Source organism: Perca flavescens, chromosome 21 (genome assembly GCF_004354835.1).
Source record: "Perca flavescens isolate YP-PL-M2 chromosome 21, PFLA_1.0, whole genome shotgun sequence".
NCBI classification, from domain to species: Eukaryota; Metazoa; Chordata; class Actinopteri; order Perciformes; family Percidae; genus Perca; species Perca flavescens.
In genome coordinates this window covers 10,530,151-10,555,735 of record NC_041351.1, presented here as the reverse complement: position 1 = coordinate 10,555,735, position 25,585 = coordinate 10,530,151, and the positions used below count along the sequence as shown (strand labels likewise).

General features: G+C 39.5%; 1 protein-coding gene across 2 annotated transcripts in view; it reads left to right on the top strand.

The window, feature by feature from the left end:
* dock1 (dedicator of cytokinesis 1) overlaps positions 1 to 25,585 on the top strand; it is a 194,072-nt gene that overhangs the window by 117,699 nt on the left and 50,788 nt on the right. For both annotated transcript variants that reach the window (XM_028567274.1, XM_028567273.1), the window contains exons 28-29: positions 10,615 to 10,716; positions 12,048 to 12,142. In XM_028567274.1, the coding sequence (XP_028423075.1) occupies positions 10,615 to 10,716; positions 12,048 to 12,142 (197 nt within the window). The remainder of the gene's footprint in view (positions 1 to 10,614; positions 10,717 to 12,047; positions 12,143 to 25,585) is intronic.

Here is a 25,585-nt window from a genome sequence, read left to right as displayed (position 1 = left end):
ACCGACAGGATAAAATCTGGGTGGGGAAAGTGAAAGAACAGCGCTTGTCCCTCCCTCATTACCTCCACTGAGGTGCCCTTGAGCAAGGCACTTAACCCCAATCGCTCCAGTGGAGCTGCTCAGTGGCCAGCAGATCAGACTGTGGTTGTATTGGGCAGCTTCCGGTATGAATGTGGAACTGTGTGAATGTGATCAGGGCGTTCTTGCAAAAGAGAGGTTACCTCTTAATGAACCTTCCCTGCATAAATAAAGGTTAAATATATATATGCCTGGTCGGAGGTTTTCAGAATCCTAGCTCGCCTTCACTCTGTCACAGGGAAACCTCTAGTTCTGCTTTAAGCCTCAGGTACCATGGTAATGAGCTGCAGCTCTCCAGACAGCAGCTGTTGCTACTGTGTGTTTTTGCATTTAATGATTTGAGTTTGATTTTTGTTTTCTTATACCTTTTATTTACCAGTGAACCAACCATTAAACAACACACAGCCTATAAACCATATTGTACGGTTAAGATTGGCAACATCTGATTATTCATTCAGAACCTTGTGGAGTCGATATGTATTATAATTTTATTGAGGATTCATGTAAACTAGAATTCAGTAACTTGGAGCCGAGGGGGGTTAACAGGCTTATTTTTATTTTTAAAATTATTTTTTTGGCAAAAAAAACAGCTGACAGGACAGCTTAGACATGTAAGGGGAGAGAGAGGGAGAATGACATGCAGCAAAGGGCCGCAGGTCGGAATCGAACCCGCAGCTGCTGCGCCGAGGACTGAGCCTGTGTATATGGGAGCACACTCTGCCAGGTGAGCTACACAGGCGCCCGTTAACAGGCATTTTGGGTGATGGAACCACGGTGCAGTCATTGTGTAGTAAAAGCAAGATTTCTTGTGCTAACAAATCTGGGCCATCGTCTTTTTAATAGTTCAACCATTGCAGCTTGTTTTTGCCACATTATTATTGTTATTAAATATTATGTTTCTCATTATTTGTATTTCCCTGTCGATTCTTAATTGTTATTAAGATTTCCTTTCTCTATTGGATAATTCCTTATCATTTTTCCAAAATATATTTATTGGACTTTTCTCTTTAAAGTGCAGAACAAAAGACCATTGAAAAATATCATTCCTTATTATTCGATTTTTTTTTTTCATTGAAATATTGTCACAAATCATTAAATCTAACAACACCATACATCTAATCCATATATCATTCTAAACCACATGAAGATGTGTATAAAATATAAAACATCTGCTAATTTTCCATTTGTTATAATGGCTCATATGTAAAACAACAATTAGGGTTGTTTTTTTGAAAAGTGTATGTTTCACCGAGTGTGTTGTAAATCTGACACATTGTCGCTTCACTAAGGTGCTGGAACAAATTTATACACAGAATACAGCATGGTCAAATGAATATTGTCATATTCCTCAAAATGCCAGCCTAGTAGTAGTAGTCAAATTGTAGATCTAGATTTATACAAGATAATTCTAACATAATAAAATCATTAGAGTCAAGCTCCAGATTTGTGATTTATATGTTCCTTATAAAAGGGTGGAAGAAAAGAAGCAGAAGAAAATAATAATGCTGGATTGTTTCTCTTATTCTAAATACCATTTCTGTCCTCAAGATACTGGTAAAAAAACAAAACAAATATTTGATTGAAAGCTTCGACTGCTGCGTACACAATTCAGTCAGCAGGACATGCTCAAACGAAGAAAGTGATAAAACATGTATAGAGAATGAAAAAGGAGATGTGACTGTGAATTACAGCTGAGTCTCTTCAAGCTAAAATCCATTAGACCTCCTTTCCTTGTTTATCGCTCTCTCACTGCGTCACAGCTCTCTCAGCCAAGCCCTTTATGACAAGTGAATTACAGAAAGTTTTGTTATTCTTTGTATATCCCCACGCCCATCTTGCTTCTCTACAACGTGACATAAAATACCCCTTCTTCTTCACAGACTGCCTGCATCTTCATGATGCTGAACACTGCACTCACACTCACAACACAGTTTTATGAGATTGGCTTCTTGTTGGTAGTGGGAGTGACAGTAACACATCTGCTTCACAGCCTTGTTATTGCTCTGCCAGTTGGCGACAGGCTCCAGGTTTGACACAGGAAAAAGCTGAATAATGTTTGGAAAGATTTGACCTTGGAACATCACAGTGCTTGGCAAATGTTTTATGTTTGAACCTAGGGTTAATGGAATTTGTTTAATGGGTAGAACTCCTCTGGGAGGTCAGGTCTACTGTATGTGGGGTTGGATTGGGCTTTGCTCTTTTCTTTTATTGGAATCTGCTCAGCGATGTGCTTGTGTAAGCAAACGGTTTCTCAGATAGATAAACTAGTGACAGCGGACAAGTCACTGGCGTCACTCTCCTCTATTGATTTCATTACCTCAAAGCCAAGCCCTCAGGGGACTCCTATTGGATGTCCTTGTCCCTCTGCATGTATGCTAAACATAATGCAGACCCAGTCCTCCATTCTTTGCTGCTATTCAATCTCTGTCACTATCAAGTACAGACAAAATAGCAAGGACATCGGACAAAAATATCTTCTATTGTAGACAAAGCATTGTCATTTTGCCAATCATCGTTATATGCCTGCCTCAACCAGAAAGCCCCCAAGAAATAAAGAAGAAGATGCCTTCATTTATCCCGCGAGGGGAAATTCACATTTTCACTCTGTTAGCACAGTTAACAACAATTAAACACGGGCCTGAATTACAAACATGCTCAGGACCTATACAGCATGTATAGGTCCTGAGCATGTTTATACACACTAATGGAGATATGTCAGAGTGAGTAGCAGGTGGGTGTTCGGTGCCTTGCTCAAGAGCACCTTGGCAGTGCCCAGGAGGTGAACTGGCATTTCTCCAGCCACACTCCGTACTTTCTTCGATACGGGGACTTGAACCAGGGACCCTCCGGGTCCCTAACCCAACTCCCTCCGGACTGAGCTACTGCCACCCCCCAAAGAGCGGAGACAAACGGTGTGTACCTAAATGCAGCAGCCCTAGTTTAAGTCCAGCTGTGACCCTAGTTTTCTGTTCACCATAGCGGCTAATAACATCATCACATTGTATTTATGGGTCAGAAGTGACGAATGAATTCATTCAAAGACATGAATGTCATCTGAGATGAAAGCAGTAATGAAATGCAACCATTTATTGCATCATGTTCGCATTTCTGGTGCTTGATTTATGATGTAATCTTGTCACATGAATACTGTATTTCAAATTAAGGTACAGAGTTGTTGAACTGTTTTGACGACATAGGGGTGTTCTCATTAGTCGTGTTTCCATTTTGATGCCTATTTTGAAGTATCGCAATAGAAAAGCTTAATGGAAATGGCAAAATTCAATAAAACTTCCTCAGTTGTGCGAAAAAGTGAGATGGTTTTTGCTTTTCACGAAGAAGAGTTAATTCGCTAAATGGGATATGGAAACAGCTTTGCCGAATAAACTCTGAAGTAGCAAACCTTTAACTCACAGTGCTTATCAACTGTTTCCGCTGTCGGCGTCTTCTCGGATATTCCCATAACGTGTATTCCTGTATTCAACAGGAAAGAACAATTACTGTAAAACTTGCACAATTAAACCAAATTCTTAAAGACATCTCTCTAATGGCACTTACCCACTGCTAGTACCAGCTCTACTCGGCCGCGGTGCCCCGTCCTCCATTTTCCATTGCAGATTTAGTACCGCCTCATGCCTGAGGTGAGAGTGGCTGGTTGTCATAGTGATGCCACAGGAAACTGCCATCATCTAACGGGACACACACACAGAACGTCGAAGGTGTGTTGTTTTTTACTCTCAGCAAAAAAAAAATTGTTTCAAAAGAAGCTGGAGGCAGCAAAAATAGAATAAAAAACTATTTAAAAATGGCTAAACTATTTAAAAATGGTGGGTTTGTTCAGGACACCCCCGTCTGTCGCTAGCAATGATGACGCAGTGATTAGTGACGATTCTGTCTGACCAATCAGAAGTCTGCAGCTTTTCACGTCACCTTTTGGTATCACCTCAACTTGCTTGGAACCTCGACGGTGATACTAGAGGTGATACTAATAAAAAGTACCTGTTGGCAGGTACCAGGGACTTTTTTTCCGTAATGGAAAACCAAAAAAGACGAGTAGAGTTGAGGCGGTACCATGTAATGGAAGAACGCCAAAATGATCTCTTTTAGATGGGTTAGATGTGGCTTTCCCGTTTCCTGTTTGCAACCTCCACCTCTTCTCCTGCCTATACGTCATCTTCTGACCAAACTACACTGTAGCCTAGTTTATCCGCTCAAACCAGTTGATGGAAACTCGCCTAATTCAAATTTGTTTGCGACATTTTAAAATTTCACTTGAATGGAAACAACTTTTGTCAGCACTCACACTGCTTTGTCTCAGCTCATACTGCTGTCACTTCTGTATGTGTTTTGTGAAAAGGAGACACAATTAACACAATCAATTATCTAATGCACCTAAACATCCAAACTTTTCTTAAATTACTGATTCCCAGTTTACATTCTTATGCAACTTTCATTTTAGTAGGCTCACTGTTGCCACTCCAATCTGTCCCCTGAGCTCCGGAGTGCATTCACCCACACAGTACATTAGAGTGTTGAGTGTCATAGCGGTATGGAACCAAACTACTAGATGGTGAAGAGAGAGCTGTCAGTTTATTGTAGCTTAGATCTCTCAGCAATCATGAAAGAAAAAGAGAAAGTTTTTTTTTTTGTGTGTGTGTATTTCAGCTGACAGGCTGATATGATGTGTCTGCTGCACTGCCCCAGCAAATATCCGAGTGAGAAGCAAAGCTGAAAATGTGCCTAGCAGATACATCAGCGAGTCTGTCCCCATCTGCTGCAGTCTTTTGGTCTTTTCATCAAATGTATGTACAAAGATGGCTCTTAGACTGTCTAAAAAAAGTTATCAACCTTGAGGGTTCCATCTCCAGTCCATTCACCTTGTGTTGTTTCAATTTCCCCGAGTTCTCATAACTGCGGAGTCCTTTTGCCAACTCTGTGTAGGCCGACTCCAACCACAATATTTAAAGTTGACCTTTATTAACCATCTGGACATTGGACATCAATACACCGTTGACTTACACAATGCTCTAGTCCATCCTCATAATCTTCCACACCATTCAAGCAATGGTCAGTAACATCTATTTCCTTTCTTTTGAGAGAAAGTGGCCTTGGCTCAAAAGGGTTTCCTGTGTAAATTAAGGTGTCTGTTCAAGGAAGTATAATGCTTTGATGTATTAGAGTGTGAAAGTGCTTCCTCGAGCTTGTCTAAGTTGGATGCTGTCTGAATAAATGGCATAACGGGTCACTTTCATGGTTGGCTGCCCAGGTTTTTCCGTGGTTATTATTTATCCCTATGTATTCGGAAGTGTTTTTCTGGGAGTCATAATGCATTACCCCAAATGCTGTTAAAGTAGAAAATGAAGTGTGAATGGTTTCAGCTGGCCTTGAACAGGTCCTCTATTCATTTCCATTGGCTGACCCGCCTGCCTGACACCTTGTTGGCCTGGTGTTGGAGCCAAGTGGGCTCGCTGTTGAATCCTGCAGCAGTGGCCAAGTGCCTCGCATGTGTCAGCTCTGCCTCCCTTTCACAGGCCAGTGTGAAAAGTGCTCAAGTGCCGCTGCCTTTCCAGCCTCTCTGTTCTTTGCCTGCAGTGTTTGTGTGCGTGGTGTGTAGAGACAAAAGAGGTGGGCTCATACCCCTCTGGTACAGAAGCAATAAGACACAATACACTATACAGTGATTTTAGAGCAACGACATCCAGTCATTATTGCTCCTGTAAAACAACTACAGCGTGCAAATCAAGTATACACAGTTAATTGCTTTGAACACATTAGAACATTTAAATTTGAACGGAATTCTGCATACATTTGCCATATCATGATATGTATTAAGGGACAAATAAGTTGTTTTATGAGTGAGTTCTAGTTAGAAAATATATAAATTGACTGTTATGGAAAAAGGTTTATGTTTGTGTATTCTACAGCAAATAAAACAACACAAGAGACCGAGACAGAGGTCCTCTGGCATTTAAAAAATTGATCCACGGATAGTTTATGAATTTTTATTTTATACATTTCTTATGCTGTGTTCCTGTTTTTTTCTTTCTATCAGGGACTATTGATGCTGTTTCACAATTTTAGTTGAATTCTCCTCAAAAGAGAAGAGGCAAATTTAAAGAGAATACAAATTGAGATCTCATTGTGTGCTATTGTTGCCTCTGCCAGCAAAACTCCTCAGCATACACTCAATGCTTCTCACACTCAAAGCCTCCATGACTTGTGTTTGCATATGAGGAGTGTCTTCATACCTCTCGGATTAAATGGCATAGGGAGGTTTTCTGTGTGCTTGTGTAATTTCCGTTGTAATGAGGCAGCAAATTCATATTTCATCCGGCCTAAAGCTAATAGAGAGAAGAGGGAGTCATTTCTGTCCCTTTTGGTCATTCCCCCTCCTCCTAATTTTTTTTTCTATGCGCCTGTGTCAGTTTTCTCTCCTCCAGAGACAGGTTGAGGTTCTCAGTCTACATTTCTCTAGAGACTGATGCGCCATTTCCCCACTGGCTTAATTAAAGGCTTAAAACAATGCTCTGTTTATGGGGCAACCCTTTACTACTAGAGCAAACATCAATTTCTGCTTTTTTGCTGTCAGGCGTTAAAATGAGATGAATTATCAGAGAGATGCAAGCTACAGAGCTGCGTATGATGGATCTGGCCCTGCCCTCTAATCACCACTTTTTCATTTCCGCTAAGATTCTGCCTCATTTGCCCTCGAGCTTAAGATGGATATGTAGGCAGGTTTTTGAAATCTGCAGCGTCTGGACATTGTGATAGATATCTGTATTATACGTTTCTTTTTATTGTTGTTTAGCTTGATAAATTGTTTTGGTAAATAAATGCTTGAGATTGATGACAGCTCAAGTTGGCATTAAACGATTGACTTCCGTAAACATCTTGAGCATTTTTTTTGTCCTGTCCGTCAGGTGCTTCATTTTCTCCAGTGGAAGCTTAATGATCAATCTAAAAATGATGGTTTCTTGCTTTGCTCATGTCCTTTATATTTGAGGTCATGAGCATTGTCTCAAATTGCTTCCTTGGATCCCTTCATGACAAACACTCAATAGGGCTCTCTTGTGCTTAGAACATTGCGATTTTGGACACTTATTAATCATCATATTGCATCATCACTGACAAGTGTAGTGTTTTAGAACTGCAATTTATATGTCCGTCATCTCTGGCGCAAAGTGGCATTGGATTATGGGAGTTTTAGCAAAAGGTAGTGTACATCCTAGTAGTAGTAGTAGTAGTAGTAGTACATGACTTTGCTTTTGTGTACTGCCACTGTGGCTTACAAAACACAACTGACTTTTCCTTTTGTGCTGCCCTCAACCTGATCTTTACATTTTTGGTCCACAGATATTAAAGGTCTAGCAAAACTGTTTTAACAATTTAATTTCTAGTGTAGTCTTGTTGATTTTGTTGAATTTGTTGGGTATAGAGAATAGAATACAAAAAAGTTATGAAATGCAGGAGGCATCACACAATCAAACTTAAAATGAATTTATACATTCTAAGCAATACAAGCAGTTCTGTCAGGATTTCTTAACTTCTCTGTTTCTGTTTTTTGGTCTCTTTTTCTTTATTATTTATTTATTTATTTTTTGTTAGGCAGGCAGCTGAAAGAGTATTTTCTGGTTCTGTCCCTCTACTACCACCACTCTGCAGCTCCTGAGTGTGTCACATACCTCCCATCGCCCTCTCCAAACTCAGTTTCTTACCATCCCTTGAAGCAAACAAAAATAATACTTTTTGAAAAAAAATAATACTGCTTATTTTATTTTTTAACTGCTTGAAAAAATAAAACAAAATTGTGACAGGAACACTACCGGGTTTATCCCAGCGATAAAAGTGTGCAAAATGAGCCATGAGAGGACAGGCTGGCCTGTTGAGTTCTGCTGGTTCACTCCAAACACGCCTGGTCACTCTGAGAGACCTGCGGAGTCAGCTGTATCACACCGAAGGCTATCACACCGCGCTACTTTGCACTTATCAACTTAGAGCTGGAGACCTCAGAGCTGCATACCTGAACTTTTCCATTTGCCGTCATGCCCCACATCTCTATTTTTCACATTAGCCCTTAACAGCTGGTGTGGCATGTGTTCTTGTTCCGCATTTAGATCTTAATCGCTGCACAGTGAATGGTCTGAATCCCTTTTCTGAGAGAGATTCTGTGTCCTTATCTTCCACTTTGAAACCACGTCTGGCTGGGAATATGGTTGCTAGATGCCTTGCCTGTATTTCATTTGGATTTGCCAGCTGATCCTACTGCCTCTAGCAGCAATTACATGTTTGGAATCTTAAGATTGATTCATGAGCAACACATTAGAGCAATAAAATCAATACTGACATTGGCTTATGTATGCCTGTGTTGTTGGCAGTCTTGATTGAACATTGAAGCTGAAGGGGCTTATGTTACTGTAAGCAGCGCTGGAGCCTTATGGCAAGTCCCACACTGAGGCTTACAGAATTTAAAGTTTGCTGTGAAGGCTCTTTCTCTTAGGGATTCATTCTCAGCTGAAGAGATAGAAAGAATGAACGAGCTCCAGCTGATCTCCTATAGTCTGTGAGTTGCTGCAACAGGCGCCAATGAGTTCCAAAGACTGCTGCCTGCTTTGAAGACCTTGCTCCTTTTATTAATAAAGTTACTGCCCAATGCAGCAGCCAGTGCCTGTCCCCTTACGTCAGTTAGACTTATGGATCCTGGAAAAATTAGTTTGAATGAAGAAAGATCTTTCATCATCCTCAAACAAGTCTCTGAATAATGTTGCTTCTGCCAGGGAACTATACGTTAAATCTTCCCCAACAAGATAAATGCCGCTAACCTAGCTTTAACGCAGCACCAGAGGTTATCTACAAGCTTGTGATTAAGTAACGCCATCTTTTGTTCTCCAGTGAAGAGAAGATGAAAGAGTCTTGCCCTCTGTGCTTCAGAAAAACATTTCCATATTAATATAACATGAGTCACGCTATGTTTTCTGAGAGGGAAGTGAAGCAGTTATCAGCTCCACGTAGTAAAACAGAGAAAAAGTGAAGGAAAAATGCTTAATAGACATTTTGCATTAGGGATTGTTTTGGTGTCTTTTGCATGATTATCTTATTGTCAGTGTTGATAGCGTAATTTTCATACAGTACATATTTACAATTATTTACATTTGTCTAAAGATATTACAATGTGCAAAAAAAACAAAAATAAAAAAAAAACTGAGCAGACAACCACAAGAACATCAGGAAAGAAGAAGGGAGGGGAGAGCGAGAGAGAGAGAGAGAGAGAGTGTGTTAAGCATTGCTTCTGCTCCGCTGTGCTTTGGTGGGTCAGGCCTAATTACAGCTCAAGGAGAGGTTCTGCAGCGAAACGGAATGCCTTGTGAGGATTAACTACCATGAAGCAGCAGAGTTATATCCTTTGCATGAGTGCTACATTAACAGGGTCTTCACTTCACTGAGGTAGTCCCTGTCCAGATAGAAAGTCCCAACCTGGGGTTTGTTCGGGTGATTAGCTATGGAATGATACTCTCTTGCGAAAAAATGTGCTGGCATTATTGTAAACCAATCTCACTGTAACTCATAATACAGGTCCACTTTGCTCAACCTCATCATTAATGTCAATGTCATTTTACAGATGACATGATCTCAATCCTGTGATATGACAGTCAGACCTTAGACTTATTAATCTGGATGTGCTTTCATGCATTCTACGACAAAGCAGATTTAATTACTTTCTCTTATCTTTGGTACATTTTCTTTGATCAGCTACTTGAGGTAAAACCGTCAGGGAGTATTCCAATAATAATACTGTATGTTTGAATTCTTCAAAAGTAGTTATGCAAATTCTATAACTTATTGTTTAAATTTATTTTTAATTAGCAGTACATATTTTGTTAGCTCAATGAATACATTTACAACATCATATCTTTTTTCTTACTTTTTTTTTTACTGTTTGAGTTACTTGGTAGCTGATTATCATGATTCTTTGTATACATCCCATGCTTAATTCATCTATTCCTGTGAGTTTCTCACACAACCTAACTGTCAACTTTCAACAGTATGAACTCAATCCAGTCACACATACAGTCAAGCAAGGCCCCTCCAACATATGTCAATACGTTCCCAGTTCCTCTTCCTCTTTTCTTTAGTATGTCTCGGCCTTTGTCCAGACACATTACTGGCATGACACTTGATGGCAGAGACAGCCTCTCCACCCAGCCTACCACACATTTGCCTTCCCTTATCTGCTCTCCGCAGGCCATGCACAGCATGCTAACCAGAGCCAGGATAGCACACTGTAAAGTAAAGACCTCACAGGCATTATAATCAGTGGTGACAAAGAACTGGGGTGTGGAGGCCAGCAGGTTAATGATATCAGCCAATGAGTGAGGGTGCCTACCTTTTCAAACCTGGGAGGTTAGGCCTGCTTTAGTATTCAGATCCAATCAACTCAGCTAATCAGAATCCATCAAAATCAAAAGCACCGAGTGGTGCTATCCTCAGCCATCAATTTGAACTTGATTGTGAATTGAATGTGCCTCTCTCTCTCTTTTCCAGGGAAGCTTCGTGGCCAGCATGACTGCCACACTGAGGCAGATGGACGACTATCATTATGCTCATCTGATCAGCACCTTTGGCAAGATAAGGAGTGATGTGGTGGTGAGTACACCTTACTGGTGTCCGTGACACTTTAGGCTACATAGTCACGTAATACCTTAAATTGCAGGTCCAATAGTTCAGTATCATTTTGCATTGTCTTTTCTAGAAATTGAAAGGACAATGTTTTTCACTCCACAATAAAGTATGAAATTGGATTTCTGTTAGTCCTTGCTCTCAGGCTGCTACATGCACAGCATGCTTTTGATGATAGTAACTCCTAGGGGAAGCAGATCACTCATTGCAGCCAACAAGTTGTGGAGGAGGGATAAATCTCATTGATGTTATGGATTTCAGCTCTGAATAATTCCTTCCTCAAAGCCGTATTTCTCTAGTATGTGCTGCCAGATTAGCATTATATTACTCTACTCTGACAAGTAGGGAAATCCCAATGTTTGCTTGTAGCCCAACACATGACTTTTGGCTTTGTAAGAAGGACAATAATCTGATTTATTTACAGGTAAAGCTTCATAATCCCAGAAGCCAGAGATTCTGGCTTCATTTGCTGCTCATACTGTTTTTATTTGGTATTAAATAAACAAATGCCCCTTTAAGAATAGAATAGAAATAGAACTCTCCAACCTTCATGATTGTACACAGGGCTTGTTTGAGGTTGCCTGTCTAGTTCCCACAGCAGGATAAACAATCACTGTGATGAAGCTGGATCTTCCCACAGATTTATTGTTCCTGAAGCTGGCGTGGGCCATATCCACATTTCAGAACTGGCCGCAGCCCAAAGGGACACTGTTGTTTTGCAGCTTTCTAAACATGCCACCACAAAGCAAAGGGATTCATCCAGGAGTGAAACATCTCCAGCCAGAAATAGATTTACATGCATATTTATGTGTTTGGTATTTAGCTGCAACTCATATTAAGAGAAAGCTATTACAGGTGTGACAGTAGCATACACAATATTCAACTTAGAAACTTGGCTTTGTAGGCCTGACAGGGAATGAGTTTAAAGTTCTGTTGAGCTGGGCATCTATTAGTAGTATAACTGAACCTACTTATCAAGTTGTCATGCTATGCTTTAATAGCTGATAATTGTGTCCAGTGTGTTAACTAAATATCACAAGAAAAGTGTTCCCGTTAGAATTTAAACAGCTGTAATCTCATTGTACTACAACATGTGAGGATTCAGAACACATAAGATTATTGGTCTCAAGTGCTATCTGCAAAAGGAAAATATATGTGTCACCTTAACCTTAAAAACTAATCTAAAAGCTGTTTCTGCCTGAAAGCCACAAACTCCTAGCAGTTCAATTCAGATTGCTCTTATCTTGAACGTTTGAAGAATAACAGTTTTCATTTTGAAAACTTTCTCTCTCTTGCAGGATTTCCTAATGGAAACATTTATCATGTTTAAAGATCTCATTGGAAAAAACGTCTACCCCTCAGACTGGGTCATAATGAACATGATGCAAAATAAGTAAGTACAACGCCGCTGTAACACACATGCACACACACAGACACACACATACATAGAGCATGCTGCTTCAAATCCCTACACTGTTGTTGCTAAGAAACAGCAGTCAGAAGTGGGTAAGGATATTTTCTAATGTTTTTCTCTCCATGCAAATATCCATGCAAGGCCTCAACAGTGTAGCAATCAGATGAGCAGTCAGCGCAGCCGCAAACAATCACATGAATTATAGATGCCGGGGCGTATGCGGCCTGCTAATCTCCAAACTTAGTCTCAGCATCTCTTTACTTTGTTGCTTGTTGTGCTGCCACGGCCTTCTGTTTTATTAATGTGAACCTTGCTTGATTCCATTTTTGTTGGAAATATAAAAAGAGATGGAATGTGCTTCGTAGTTTCAGAGTTTAGTCAAAAGCTGTGCTTTTATGCACTTGCCAGATGAAGTTAGAGCTAGAAAAGTATTTATTTTTTCTTCTTCCATTTGTATATTTTTTAGAGACATGTACCAGAATGAGTTGTAGTGCTTTATTATGCAATGGCACAGCAACAGCTGTCAGATGAAAACCGTAAGTCAGTTTTTTTGATAACGAGCAAAGAAAATCCCTTCTTCACCAACAGCATGCATGCATTATTGAAACTGTTAGATGTGTTTTGATCAGTGGCCAAAGGTCACTCTGAAATTTACATATATGTTAATCGAGTACACCGATTTAGCATTACACTCTTATAACATTGTCTGACTCTGGATGGACGGTTAAAAAGCATAAAAATCGATGCAGCAGAACCAGAGATATCTTTTTTTTATTCCACATATTTTTCTTCCTTGTCAAAACTATAATTCAACTCAACACAACTGCTGACAGGTCTGTAAACAATTCAGGTATGTTATGCTAGTTGCACTTAATGTAGCCTCAAGCAGAGATGAGAAGCTGGTAACATTCAGTGTCCGTTAAGGAGCACTGGCAGCTTACGGGCGTTGTTTAGGTGTGTGATGGTGATGATGATGATAAACAGATGGTTCATCCAATCACCTGCCGGGTATTTTTTTAAAGTGCCTGCCCTTTCCCAAACCGTTTCCGATGACGTCTTTTTAGATGGTTCTGTGTAACAAACCAACTGGCACATCAGGTTAGTAAACAGACATTCATGTGTAAAATTGGTGGAGTTCCCCTTTAATGGATCAGACAAAAAACAACGAGAAACACCAAAATTGACATTCACATTACGAGAAAGTACCTGGAGCTGCATCTGTTGGAGCGCTGCTTCAAAGTGGCCATTTACAGCAGGTGCAGAGCTTACAGAGGCAGCCCCAAGTTTGTTGTTTGCTGTTTGTTTCCCTGCCCACTCCCTCCAAAACATCATCACCAGATAGGGCATTTGACTAGACATTGCATTTCTGCTCAACTGAGGTTCTTTTGCTTTCATCAGTCCATTTGATTGCTACAATTCCCCCCCCCCCCCTCCCCCTCCCTCCCTCCTGAAAACATCATCAGCCACCTGGGTCACAATGCTGAAGACATCAGCTTAGCTTGGTGATGATGCTCCCCTGTGCCCTGCAGGTGTTCAAATCATATCTGTTCTTCTGTGTTTTGTGCTTTGTACTGTAGCATATGAAAGGTTTTTTGACTCGCTGACTAGAGGCCAATGTGTCATTTCTAGGGGTGGAACGGTACACAGAAGTCACGGTTCGGTTCATACCTTGGTTCAGACATCACGGTTCGGTACGAGTTCGGTACAATGGAGGGAAAAGTAAAACAAAAATGCAGAAGACAATTTTTTTTTATTGTGCATGCAGTGTACACTATATTTAACAGCTGAGTCAAATTAACTTATTATAAATAATGTTATGTCATTTTTTTACTCTTACATTGAAAAAGGCACGTATTGAGGATGAGGACCAGCCTGAACCGGAGGTATCAGTGTGAAATAGAGCTGAACAGTCCGACCAGTGTAATTAGTTATGTTATTAATTTGTTTACAATATTTTCAGTCTTCAACCAGTGCTGCTCAGTCATAAAGACAGGGTCAGGGAGAGAAATGGATAGATTTGTTAGGCATTGAAGAAAGAGTAGGAGAGGATGGAAGCATCCAACAGCATGTCCTCCTCAGTTTCTGATACTTGATTGTATGAAAATAAGTGTCTCACACCCCTAATTCTGCATTCTAGTCAGTGCATTCAGCTACTTGCTGGAGTTAAATCATTGTTCAACTCAATGAAAAATAAGCCTGTCAAAGTGTGACACATCTCACAGTCTTTATACTTGAGCCTGTTTGAATACTGCAGGTGTCGGCTTTGCGACCAATTAGCAGAACTCTTCCATTGTTTGCCATCCATCAGGAGAGTGTTTGATCAGTTGTTTCCCGCTCCCCGTAGTGAGAACCCAAGGTGAGATATTGTTATTCATCCCAACAGATAGCTATAAATGTTTTGCATTAAATATCTAAGGGCAGAGGAGCTGTGTGTTTGCGTCACGCTCTTTTTGCCGTGCACTCTTTGATTGCAGAGCACTGGAGACTGATTTACAGCAGTTCTCTCCTTATAAAATTGGTTTGGCTGACATGGCTATTATTGGATGTCGCCTATATACACTTCCAGTAGACATGGAGCAACATTAGAATTCAATTGAAATTGAAGTCAAATATTTATTCTCCTTTTAGCCTTGTTTTGGTCCCCACCAACTCCTGAGAAAAATAGTTGGCTCTAGCTTCAGATGTTGGACTGTAATCACCAGCTAGTTGTCCACCCCATTAGTAGGTAGTTTACTGTGGGTTTATCAGAGCTTGTTTGCTGAAAACAGCTGCCTGCTGCTGCTGGAAAAAGGATGAATAAGACTAAACCATGCAGTAGATGTACCATAAATCCAGAACAATTAGCTAAAAGATGTTATAAAGCTATAATAGCTTAGGGTAACAGAACAGTTGGGTGATATTTCTCTGTAGGTTCAACACTATCAGCAACATAGTCATTTGAATATCCCTCAGTCCTTCCTCAGTATCCTGTTTCTGGGCAATCCACAATGCCACATTTAGCACACAGATAGCCATCCACCAGCAGACGGTTCTTTCAAGTCCATACATTATAGCACGACTAATGAGATGGGCATCAGCAGCACCAGAAGTTGTTTTCTCCCACACCTTCTCCACCCATCACCTCTTACTTCCTCTAGGTTGTAAACTGATTTATGGGCTCTAATTGCCTCAGGGACAGCAGCATCAGGCTGGTTAGCCAGTGAATGCCATTTACCCCCATACCAACTGACCATGGCTCAATAGTGACAGCTTGCTATCACACTTGTTCTCCAAACTGGCAGGGAACAAGCTTTCTCGCGAATGTCATAACACACAAAATTGCCAATATTCCCATTACACAGACATGAATGAAGCTTATGTGTGTATCGCAATATTGCAAAAGCTTCAGGAAAGCACATATGACCAATTACCAATCATCACTATGGAAACACTGGTATAAGTGTCTTTTATAGAAATGTAGTATTGTTGTTTCTTCTGGCTTTTATTTCTTTGTATATGTTTCTGTTTGTTTTTAAGGTAAGTTGTATGTCATGTCTGTGTCTTTTGAATGGACCTTGAGTCTGGAATAAAAGTTGATGATGATGATATGACACTCAATGTGAATTATACTTGCTTTTTTAGAGGTGTGCCCCTTTTTTATTATTTTAGGCCTTTATTTATATAGCACAGCTGAAGACATGAAAGGGGGGAGAGAGGGAATGACATGCAGCAAAGGGTCACAGGGCGAATTCGAACCCCCAGCCGCTGCGTCGAAGAGTAAACCTCTGTATATGCTGCTTTTTACAGTCAGCTAAATGTGCTCCCTGACAGATTTGCACAGTAAACTTTTCAAGAGCTCAGTGCTCTTCAACCTTATATTCCGAGATGTGCTGAATCACTGCATACTAAGTGCTGTCGTCATCATCATCATCATCATCATCATCATCAATCTGAACAGTGTTCATTGGCAAAATAAAATTCTTCCAGTCATAAGGTGAAGCTTTTGAACAGCTGTTACTGTTGCAGCAATCATAAGACTTAATTAACAGATTGAGTAAAAATGATGTTGATGATGATCAATTGTAATTAGTGATATGTTTAACAAATTGATAAAGTGTTGAGTCTTTAATTCTCCCAGTCTAAACGCTTTACCTGCTCAAATTACTCTAACAACAAAAGATCAATATCAACAGCTCAACTAAAATAGTGCCTAATAATCATTCCTAAGTGAATACATATTTTAGAGGTTAAAAATCAAGTTTCAAAAGTTATAATCCACTGTGTTATGCAAAGAAAATACAGAGATAAACCAAACAGCTGTTTTCTTGCAGTGATTGTATTATTTTAATCTTTGATCAATATCCAAAAGAATACATAACACATATTTATCGTGCCGTACAGGCTTACTAGGATCAAACCCTTAATGTATTAGATTTGAGTTAACATCAGATGACCCTCTCGAAATCAGTTAATTTCCCCAAATGACGCCAAAGTTTCTTGCAGAGCTGTTAATTATGTGTAAGAATGGTAGATTGAGAGATGAATGGGGATTTCTCAGAGCGTAGGAGATGAAAAGATAAAAGCCCAGACGAGCTGAAGAAGCAGCTCTTTAACTCGATAACCCATGCCATCAGTCCCTCACAGACTCATTAGCAGAGGGTTTCTCAAGCTGGATGGCTGCCGTTTGGAGTTCTCTCCATGACTTATCCAGGACCTGGAGGGCAGCTCTGGAAGGCAGGAGTGAAGGAGGACTGGCAGAGAGTGAAAAGACTGCCAATGATGTTGTGATCCTGTTTACCCCCGTTCAACCCACCACCCACCAAGATAAAAAAAAAACTGTGCTTAAAGCAACACTATGTAACTTTTAGCCCTACAGGTTGTCTCGTTGGAACTACAACTCGCGCTACCCGACGCAAGTTGTAGTTCCAATGAGACAACCTGTAGGGGGACGGTGCCCCTACAGGTTGTCTCATTGGAACTACAGCTGCTGCAGCTAAAAGTTACATAGTGTTGCTTTAAGGGTATCTGATATGATTATTTCCTCTTAAGGGGTGTGCTGTTGAAAGAACGCTAGTTAAAAACGTCACAACTCTACTTGTGGTTACTTTAGATAAGTTGCATGGTCCTGTGGGTCTTAAATAATTGCAAGATTCTTGAAAAAAGCTCCATTAGGTTACTTCAATGAGGCATCACCTAAAAATAAGTCTTAGTTAGTAGAGTCACATATACTCAGTTGTCCATTTATTAGGTGCATCTAGCTAAGGTAGGATTTGCAGGACTGCTGTATTAGACTGTATTAGTGTTAGCTTGGTTTAGACATAAACTGGTAACGGAGTGTATATTTGTGGAAGCTTTTATTATGAACTTCTAGTAACAAATTAAAGAGGACATATTATATGTAGCTTCATAGATGATAAAAACAGCCTCCCAAATGATCTGTGCACATTTCAAGTCACACCGCCAGGGCTTCTCAAGCCTCAGCTTTTTGGCATTGTGAGCAGCAAAGTAAAAACAGCCTGACCTTTACATGGCTTTCCTACTACGCTGCTTCGTTAATGTGGTGACAGTTGTCTACTCGCTCTTGCTTGCGTGTGGCTTGAGTGGTAATTCTACAATAATGAGATTAAAACACAGCTTTACAGAGGAACCGTGGGAGAGTCATGAAACATGGTTTGTGACATAGTGCTGCATACTGCACCGCATCACAAGCTGCTGCTGTATGTATGGGTATTTGTTTACCAACATGCCAGTGTAGGTTGTAAGCCTTATGCTAATCCTCCATCCCCATACACACCTAAAGAGCTTTGGTGTAAATGCCAAACACATCACCTTCACAGACTATTCAGAGTGTACTACTTGGAGTTTTCATCTCTGTCACTGTGTGTGTGTATCTAGATGACTTTGCCCGGGCAAGTAATATGCTTTGCCCAAGGAGGGCAGTGCACTTGAGTGGCTGTGATCGTATCCTGTCAGCTGGCCTTTAGATAATGCCCCCTGAGGAGCGATAACATCCAGTGTGATTTCTTTCAACATGGTTTTATCAAAGTCATTATCAAGAAGCAGCAGGGTGGCTTTTACTGTGTAGGGAAACTATACGTCAACTGGACCTACCACATTGGAGCCCTGAGTGGTAGCATTCAGATTTTTAACTTAAGTAAAAGTAGTATTACCATTGTGCTTATTTACTTAACATACAAAGGTGCTTTTAGGAGTTTAATTTATAAGATATATTTTGCGTGTAAAGTAGCTAGTACAGTAACAATACAGTAGATGACAAATGACAGTTTTGAAGTAGAAGTATAAAAGAGCATACCATGGAAATTAAGTACCTCAAATTTCTACAGTTCTTTACTTTTTTCACTTCTGTTTTGTAGATGATCCTGACTTTAAATATTTTTTTGTGCCGGCAGTGAAATTACCTTTTTTCTGTCGTGTATATAAGGATCACTTACACTTCATTGGACACCCAGTGAATATGCTATAGCTCATTTCTGTCTTTCCTCTCTGTACATAACGTTAACTGACATGTTTACTGTAACATGCGCTGAATGCTCCTTTCACTTTGACAACCTAATTACTTCTGTCTTTAGACCAACAGTGCGTCAAACCAAACGATTTCATGATTGCATTTCTGACGTGTTTAATTTCATGTGAAATTGTACAAGGTAACATAAAAACTTACTATATGACTGATCCAAATTAACAGTTTCTTTTTTTTTCAAATACATATTTATTGATCAAACCTCAAAAAGCATTACAGGCTGTATCGGGGATGTCCAAGGGTAGCAGGTTTGACATTTTTCTTGCTTTTAAACAGTGCACATAAATTCCCACCCATTCCGCCAATCTCCCTCTTAGTCTTCCCGTTTAACCAGATACTAAACATGTATCTTCCAATGAACTAGCTTCAAATTAACAGTTTCACTTTATGAAACATGGCCCTATGTTTTTTCTCAAAAGATTGTCAGTGTGAAAATGTTTCTCTAAATGCCTTTTGTGCAAAAAAGTCTGAATGCTTTTATTCTTCACTCTCTAGTTTCTACAGGCACATCGTTTGTATTAAAAGAAATAGTGAAAAAAGACAAAATAATAAAGGTTTAGACTGTTACATTCTGTTGTAATTGCTTCATGATTCATCTGATAACTTTGAAAATGCTTCATTATCTTATCCGTTTGCTCAACATGAACTTCACTAACCCTCTAACTCCAGTGCATCAAGTTTTCCTGCTCACTTGGAGTTGTGGGAATGTGTTGCCTCATTAGTAATCTGTTCACCTCTTCACAGCCTGGATAAAAAAGCAGCCTTTTGTTGTCATTGTTACATCTCACATCTCTGTATTTATAGGCTGGCAGAAGCTAGCGCTCTTCAGCTCTGACTGGCATCACGCTGCCTGGTGCTGCCAGGTCAAAGTGATTATGGCTTTTTTCATAGCTTTCACATGACAGAAGAGGCCCTTACTGGCCTTTGAAATCACAGCTTTTCCACTGTCATTTTATACAGTCTCACATACACATTGTATGTGTCCCAACTCACAAACACACACACATCTAGAGTAATGTTTTTCTACACAAAAATGCAACATCTTCTGAGTGCCTTCTGGGTCCGTAACTATAGAGAGAGATTAAGTTAATTTTGATTGACTTCATGTACCTAATAGTATTTGTGTAATACCGTGCTTGAAATAATTAGTAATAAGTATCAGTAGTTTAAACAATTCAAGTTAATACAGTTTGAAGATAGGTTTTTGCACAAACCACCATTCACCACTCCAGATGTATTAATTAAAGGTTTTCCCGCTTTAAGTTATAAGACCCATTTTTTATCTGGTAACGATTTTATTTTGGCACCATCACCCTAGCTAGATTTAAGAGCTCCTTATTGCTAAAAGTGGGTTACATGCTAAAGTGGAGTGAGGAGGTGAGTTCTTTTCTCTCAGTAAGCAACTGCTGAGAGCAGCACTGTCTCACCCAGTGATATTTTTGAGTCATAAGAGCTTCACTGTGTTGGATTGCTCAGTATAAAGTCTTACAGCCTTGTTTACAGTATCTGCAATGCCATGATACACTTTATCAAGAGTCTGATATAATTGGGTTTAATATATGTTGACAGATAAATCGATCTAATATTAGATCAGGTGAAAGAAAGATACTTAATTTAATAAATTGGTCTGATAATGAAGGTTTCGCCTTATCTTTGAGCACAGGCAGATACGCCAGCTATTATAGCAGCAGTATGCAAAATAGATTGTGATCATTATCGGGGATGCTCTCTGAACTCAATTAGCAAGTATGATCTGCTGATAACGTTTCATTAGCATATATGCAAGGTGTCTGTGGTGCACATTATCTGACAGAGCTCAAGTCTGTGTACCACAGCTGCAGGCAGGAAGTTTGTGTTTTTTTGTGCTGAAATACAGCGCACCTATCAATCAGTGGTAATGGGGGGATTTTTCTGACACTGACAGTTTGATGGAGCATATTTATCACAATGATGCCATATGTATACTGTATCAGAATTACTTTAATATTTAGGAGGTGTTGTACTGCTCTTGCACTGCCTAATTAAAAAGTTAAAGGATCTCCAACTTACATTTTTGACTACTTAAGCAGAAAATAGGGAAGCCTGTGATTTCTGGAGATGATTAGAGCCAACTTGATTTCCCTGCTGAACTTTAGATGAAAAAAAACGAAAGCTGTAAGAGTGCAGGCTGATTTAAGGAATTACACATTACTAGTGTGTCCCCAGAAATGGTTGATGTCTTAACTGAAGGCGAAAATCCGTCGGATAAGTCTTTGATTACATTTACAGTAGCAGCTAAAATTTGCCAGTCATTAGCATTTTGCTTGTAGTTGTAATTGAGTTATAAAGAACTGGTTTGTGATTGTCTCTCCCTCTGCATCTTATTTTCCTTTTGCAGCATAATGACCAGCCATCACAGATGTTGCAAGGCAGCCAAGCATCTTCCCCCTGGCATTTGGCTTTGTTAATAATGCAAGCTTAAAAGAGCAGCGGCACCACAGACCGTCTAACACACAGTTATTATTCTCTATGCAGACCCGATTCTTACTTGTTTCGCTGTGTCTGTACAAAGAATTTTCCCTGAAATCAATATGGCAATTAATTCTAGATTGTACAGTAATTACATCTTTTTATGAATAATTCATCTTGGACTAAGTCAAATACAGACAGAGTAGAGCTTTTGTTAGAATATCACATTTATTAAGGACCACAATTTTAAAGTTTTAGCTCACATGAAAAAAAATATATTCCAAAGTTCAAGAAAGTATCTCTGAATGCTTTTATCCTGTTATCCTGTTTGAAATGGCCTTTTTGGAGTGTCTTAGTCAGAGCCCACTGTGAGTGTGAGTATATTCTATTTTCACCCGCCTCATTAAGTTTTTCACTTTAATTAATGGCAGGATGTGCTCACAGAGGAACTGTCCTGTCTGTTCATTAAAGCCCATTATATGTCTGAGCTCAGGCAGACTGCTGGCTTCAAATATGCTTTTAGGTAATGGAGTTTACATTATCGTGTGAACGGCAACATGAGGGAGAGGCACTCATAAAACATGTTTATGGATACATGTCACTGAAGCGTAGAGATACTGCAGATCAGTCACGTATAGCGTACAGAAGGTATCATCTGCCACCATCATTAACCAATTGTAGTGGAACCGTAAAGAAGTGCTACTGGAAAGACAGATCAAGCAGAAATGGTTGATTACAGCAGCATTTTTGCCTGTTGAGTCATGTTAAGCCAGAAGCTGTGAAGAGTATTGATCTCACTCTTTTCCTTACTGTGTGCTACCTTGGTAATGTCTGTAGGATTGTAGAGCTATTTGTGATTGATTATAAATGAATTCAGTTGAACCAATTTCACCCTTCACCTATAAACTAGCCTCTGTTAATGTTGAATTAGGCTAAAGTTCAGTGAAAACTATGGCCTTAGCCTACGATTACTGATTAGTTTCATTACCATCTCTGATGATTTAGGTTTTGTAGGTCAGTAGTTGTGCCTTTTGTTGTCCCTTTAGATACATCTTATAGATGAGGTCCAATCTTTTTGATTTTTCATTGATTTTTCACAGGAAAATACCAACAAACTTAAACCTTACAAACTTATTTTCACATGGATTTTTGTATTGGTGATTTTTGAAATCATATGAATTGTATTTCTTTATTTCATTTTATTGTGTATCTAACAGGTCGATGCATAATATATATTTTTTAACCAAATATACAGAAGCTGAAAACAGATGTTATCTGTGGTCTCTTAGCAGAGGCAGCCAGTGATGCACAGGTTGGCACGGTAAAAACTTAAATAGTAGCAGACAGTTGCTGTTAACTAACACAACATCATTAATACCAATTATGGTAATTTTGGTAATAATTTGATTGTAAAATCAATACCTAAAATACCAATTATTATCAGAAATAAAAACCACACTCTGAAACTAGCCTTCATAACATCTGCAGACTCAAGCATAACTAGAAAATGCATTTCCTGCAGAAAATGCGTGGGAATGCTGAACAGCTGAATTGCTAAAGCTAAACTGGATGAATAGCTTAAATCCGTGAGAAGAAGTTGAAGTAGTGAGAATAGTTGAAAAAGTGGAAATCGTTATGAATTTCATTAAAAAGTTAAAAGTTGACGCTAAACTGAACTATTGGCTTTAAAAGTTGAAAAATGACAAAATATGTAGAACATTGTGAGGTCTGAGTATATGTTCTAACTGATAATGACTCACATATGCAGAAATATGAAACAAATTGTATGAAAAATCTTAAAGCCCAAATGCATTGCACCGCACTGCTGAATAATCTGGAAAATTATCAGAGAAGGAAGATAAACTGCATTACCTTAAAAAGGTAAGAGCTGAAATACATTTCTAGAAAAGCTGGAAGCTAAACTGTAATACTGTCAAAAGTGGAAGTTCAAATAAATTGACTAGAAAAGGTTGAAAGAATAAATACTGTATCAGACATATACACTGAATAGAACTAAAAAGCATCAATCTAGCTGAGATGAGATGTGAAATATATTGCCTGAAAAGAAAGGGGCTGAACAACTTTGCATTGAAAACGAAAAATGAAATGCAATCATGACAAGGATGTTGAAAAAAAAATAGTCTGATTCGTATTAAGGCATCGAAGAGAGGGAGAGACAAAGAGAAAAAGAGAATGAAAGAGAGAGGGAGAGAGAGAGAAAGGGATTGAGTGAGGCAGAGGGAAAGAAAGAGAGAGAGAGAGGGAAAGAAAGAGACTGTGTGCGTGTGTGTCTCTATGTGTGTGTCTTTGTGTGTGTGTGTGTGTGTTTGCAAAATAAAACATGAATAGCTGAATTGCTAAAGCTGAACTGGACGAATAGCTTAAATCCATAAGAATAAGTTGAAGAAGTGAGAGTGGTTGAAAAAGTCAATTGACATCGTAGCCAAACACACAGTGATTAATGTGCCACAGCAGGATTCAAACCCAGGACGTCCACACCACAGCCATGCACCATAACCACTGTGCTATAGTCAGAAGAGATATGCACTGTTCCATGAGTTCTTATAAAGCCTCCCTTTGATCATTAATCCCCACACCTAATGAGTGACAGACAGTGTGAGAGAACCCTTCAAACAAGCCTTAATAAATCCACAACAGTACATGCTATCAAAACAGTGACTGCACCGTTAGAGACACGGCCTTTGTGAACGTATCGGTATAAAATTTATATGGATAAACCTAAAAATGTGGGCATATCAGCGATTTAAAAAAGTAGTTCTGCTGTTCACTGGAAAATTTATCATTGCAGCGGATGGAGGAAAATGTGTTACTCTCATCATTTGGAAGCTTGCGGAGCCCAAAGTATAAGACATATCGCTTAACTGAGCATATTTTCTGACACTACACGAAAATACCTACGTTTTGATGTATAAATTGTGTATGACATGTAAAAATTGTGGGTGTACGAGCAATTTCTAGAGAAGGAACGAAGATAATCTTTTCGAAGCTTCACACTCTAGATGATGACGTCATCACTCTAAGCAGCCCCATACACAATCATTAAAAACGCAGAAAAATCCTGAAAAGATCACTAAACTTAAAAGGCTTTTTCACAAAAACTGTAAAATATATCAAAACACTGAGCACACCCCGAATACCTGAATATTTTGTGAACAATTTAAAGTTTGAATCACGTCTGTAGGTAAAAGAATGTAGGAGGAGATACATTTTGAAGCAGAAGAGGATTTGAAGCATGCTCTCATTGACTTCAATGTAAAAAAAAAGTGTTAAAAAGCTTACAATTTTAAAAAGTATAAATAGTAGAAAAAAAGTTGAAGAAGTCCCATCATTAGCTGAAAGAGATGAACATTTTAAAAGTTGAAAGGTTTAAATAGCTGAAAGTATGCAGAAGTTATGCAGAGCCAAAAAACGTATGGAATAAAGTTAATAAAATTAAAAAATAAAGAACAGGATAACAATAGGTGGAATGCTGTACAACACCATTCCCCCAATTAAAGCATAACATTTAAGCAAAATTAAACCATTCTTAAGAATGAGAATTTCCACCAGTATTAATGCAATCTCTGGCCAATGTAACTTAGCTCAGTGACTGCTGTTCTTTTTCCATAGTCACTTGTCGTTTTATTATTCAAAACAAGCAACAAATTCCCCCTTTTTTACTTAGCGGATGGAAACACATTTAAACATTAGTCCAGTGTTGAGCGTATCAACTATATTGACATGTTCACAGCTGCAGAAAATTGAGCGAGGTGTGCAGAGGGGGGAGCCTGTGCTCGTGCAGACAGGATGGTGGTAATGGGCTGTCTGAGTGCTTAGGAGATGGGGGGTCCTCCTACTCTGAGGCCAGAGAGCAAGAGAAATGGACATCTAATGGCTTATCCAAAAGTGTTCAATGACAGTTAACATATCCACCTAATGATTAAGGTGACTCTTAATATGTATTACCCATCGGCCCGAGATAGCATTTAGTCAGCAAATAGCTTAAAAAACCACAGATCCGGGCGTAGCTCACCTGGTTGAGCGTGCGTCCATAAATAGAGGTTTACTCCTTGACGCAGAGGCTGTATGTCATTCCCCCTCTTTCTCCCCTTTCATGTCTTCAGTTGTCCTATAAAAATAAAGGCCTAAAAGTTTACTGTCTCAATAGTGATGGTTATTCATGTTCAAGGTCAGTTAGACGAGGCGGCGAGGGAAACCCCAGCCCTGCCTCTGTGCCAATGAAATGTAAACCGTCTAGTGAGCTCAGGTGATAGGGGCTCGTGTTGCCTCGCAGCTGAAACCTAAAGTAAAGCCCGAGACACACTAAGCCGATAATTGGCCGTCGGACAGTCTGTAGAGGTTAGTGACTCGAGTCTGTTCGGTGTGTTCCGTGCCCTTGTCCGTCCGAGGGGCCGTCAGCCTTCATTTTGGCCGATTTGACATGTGTAATCGGC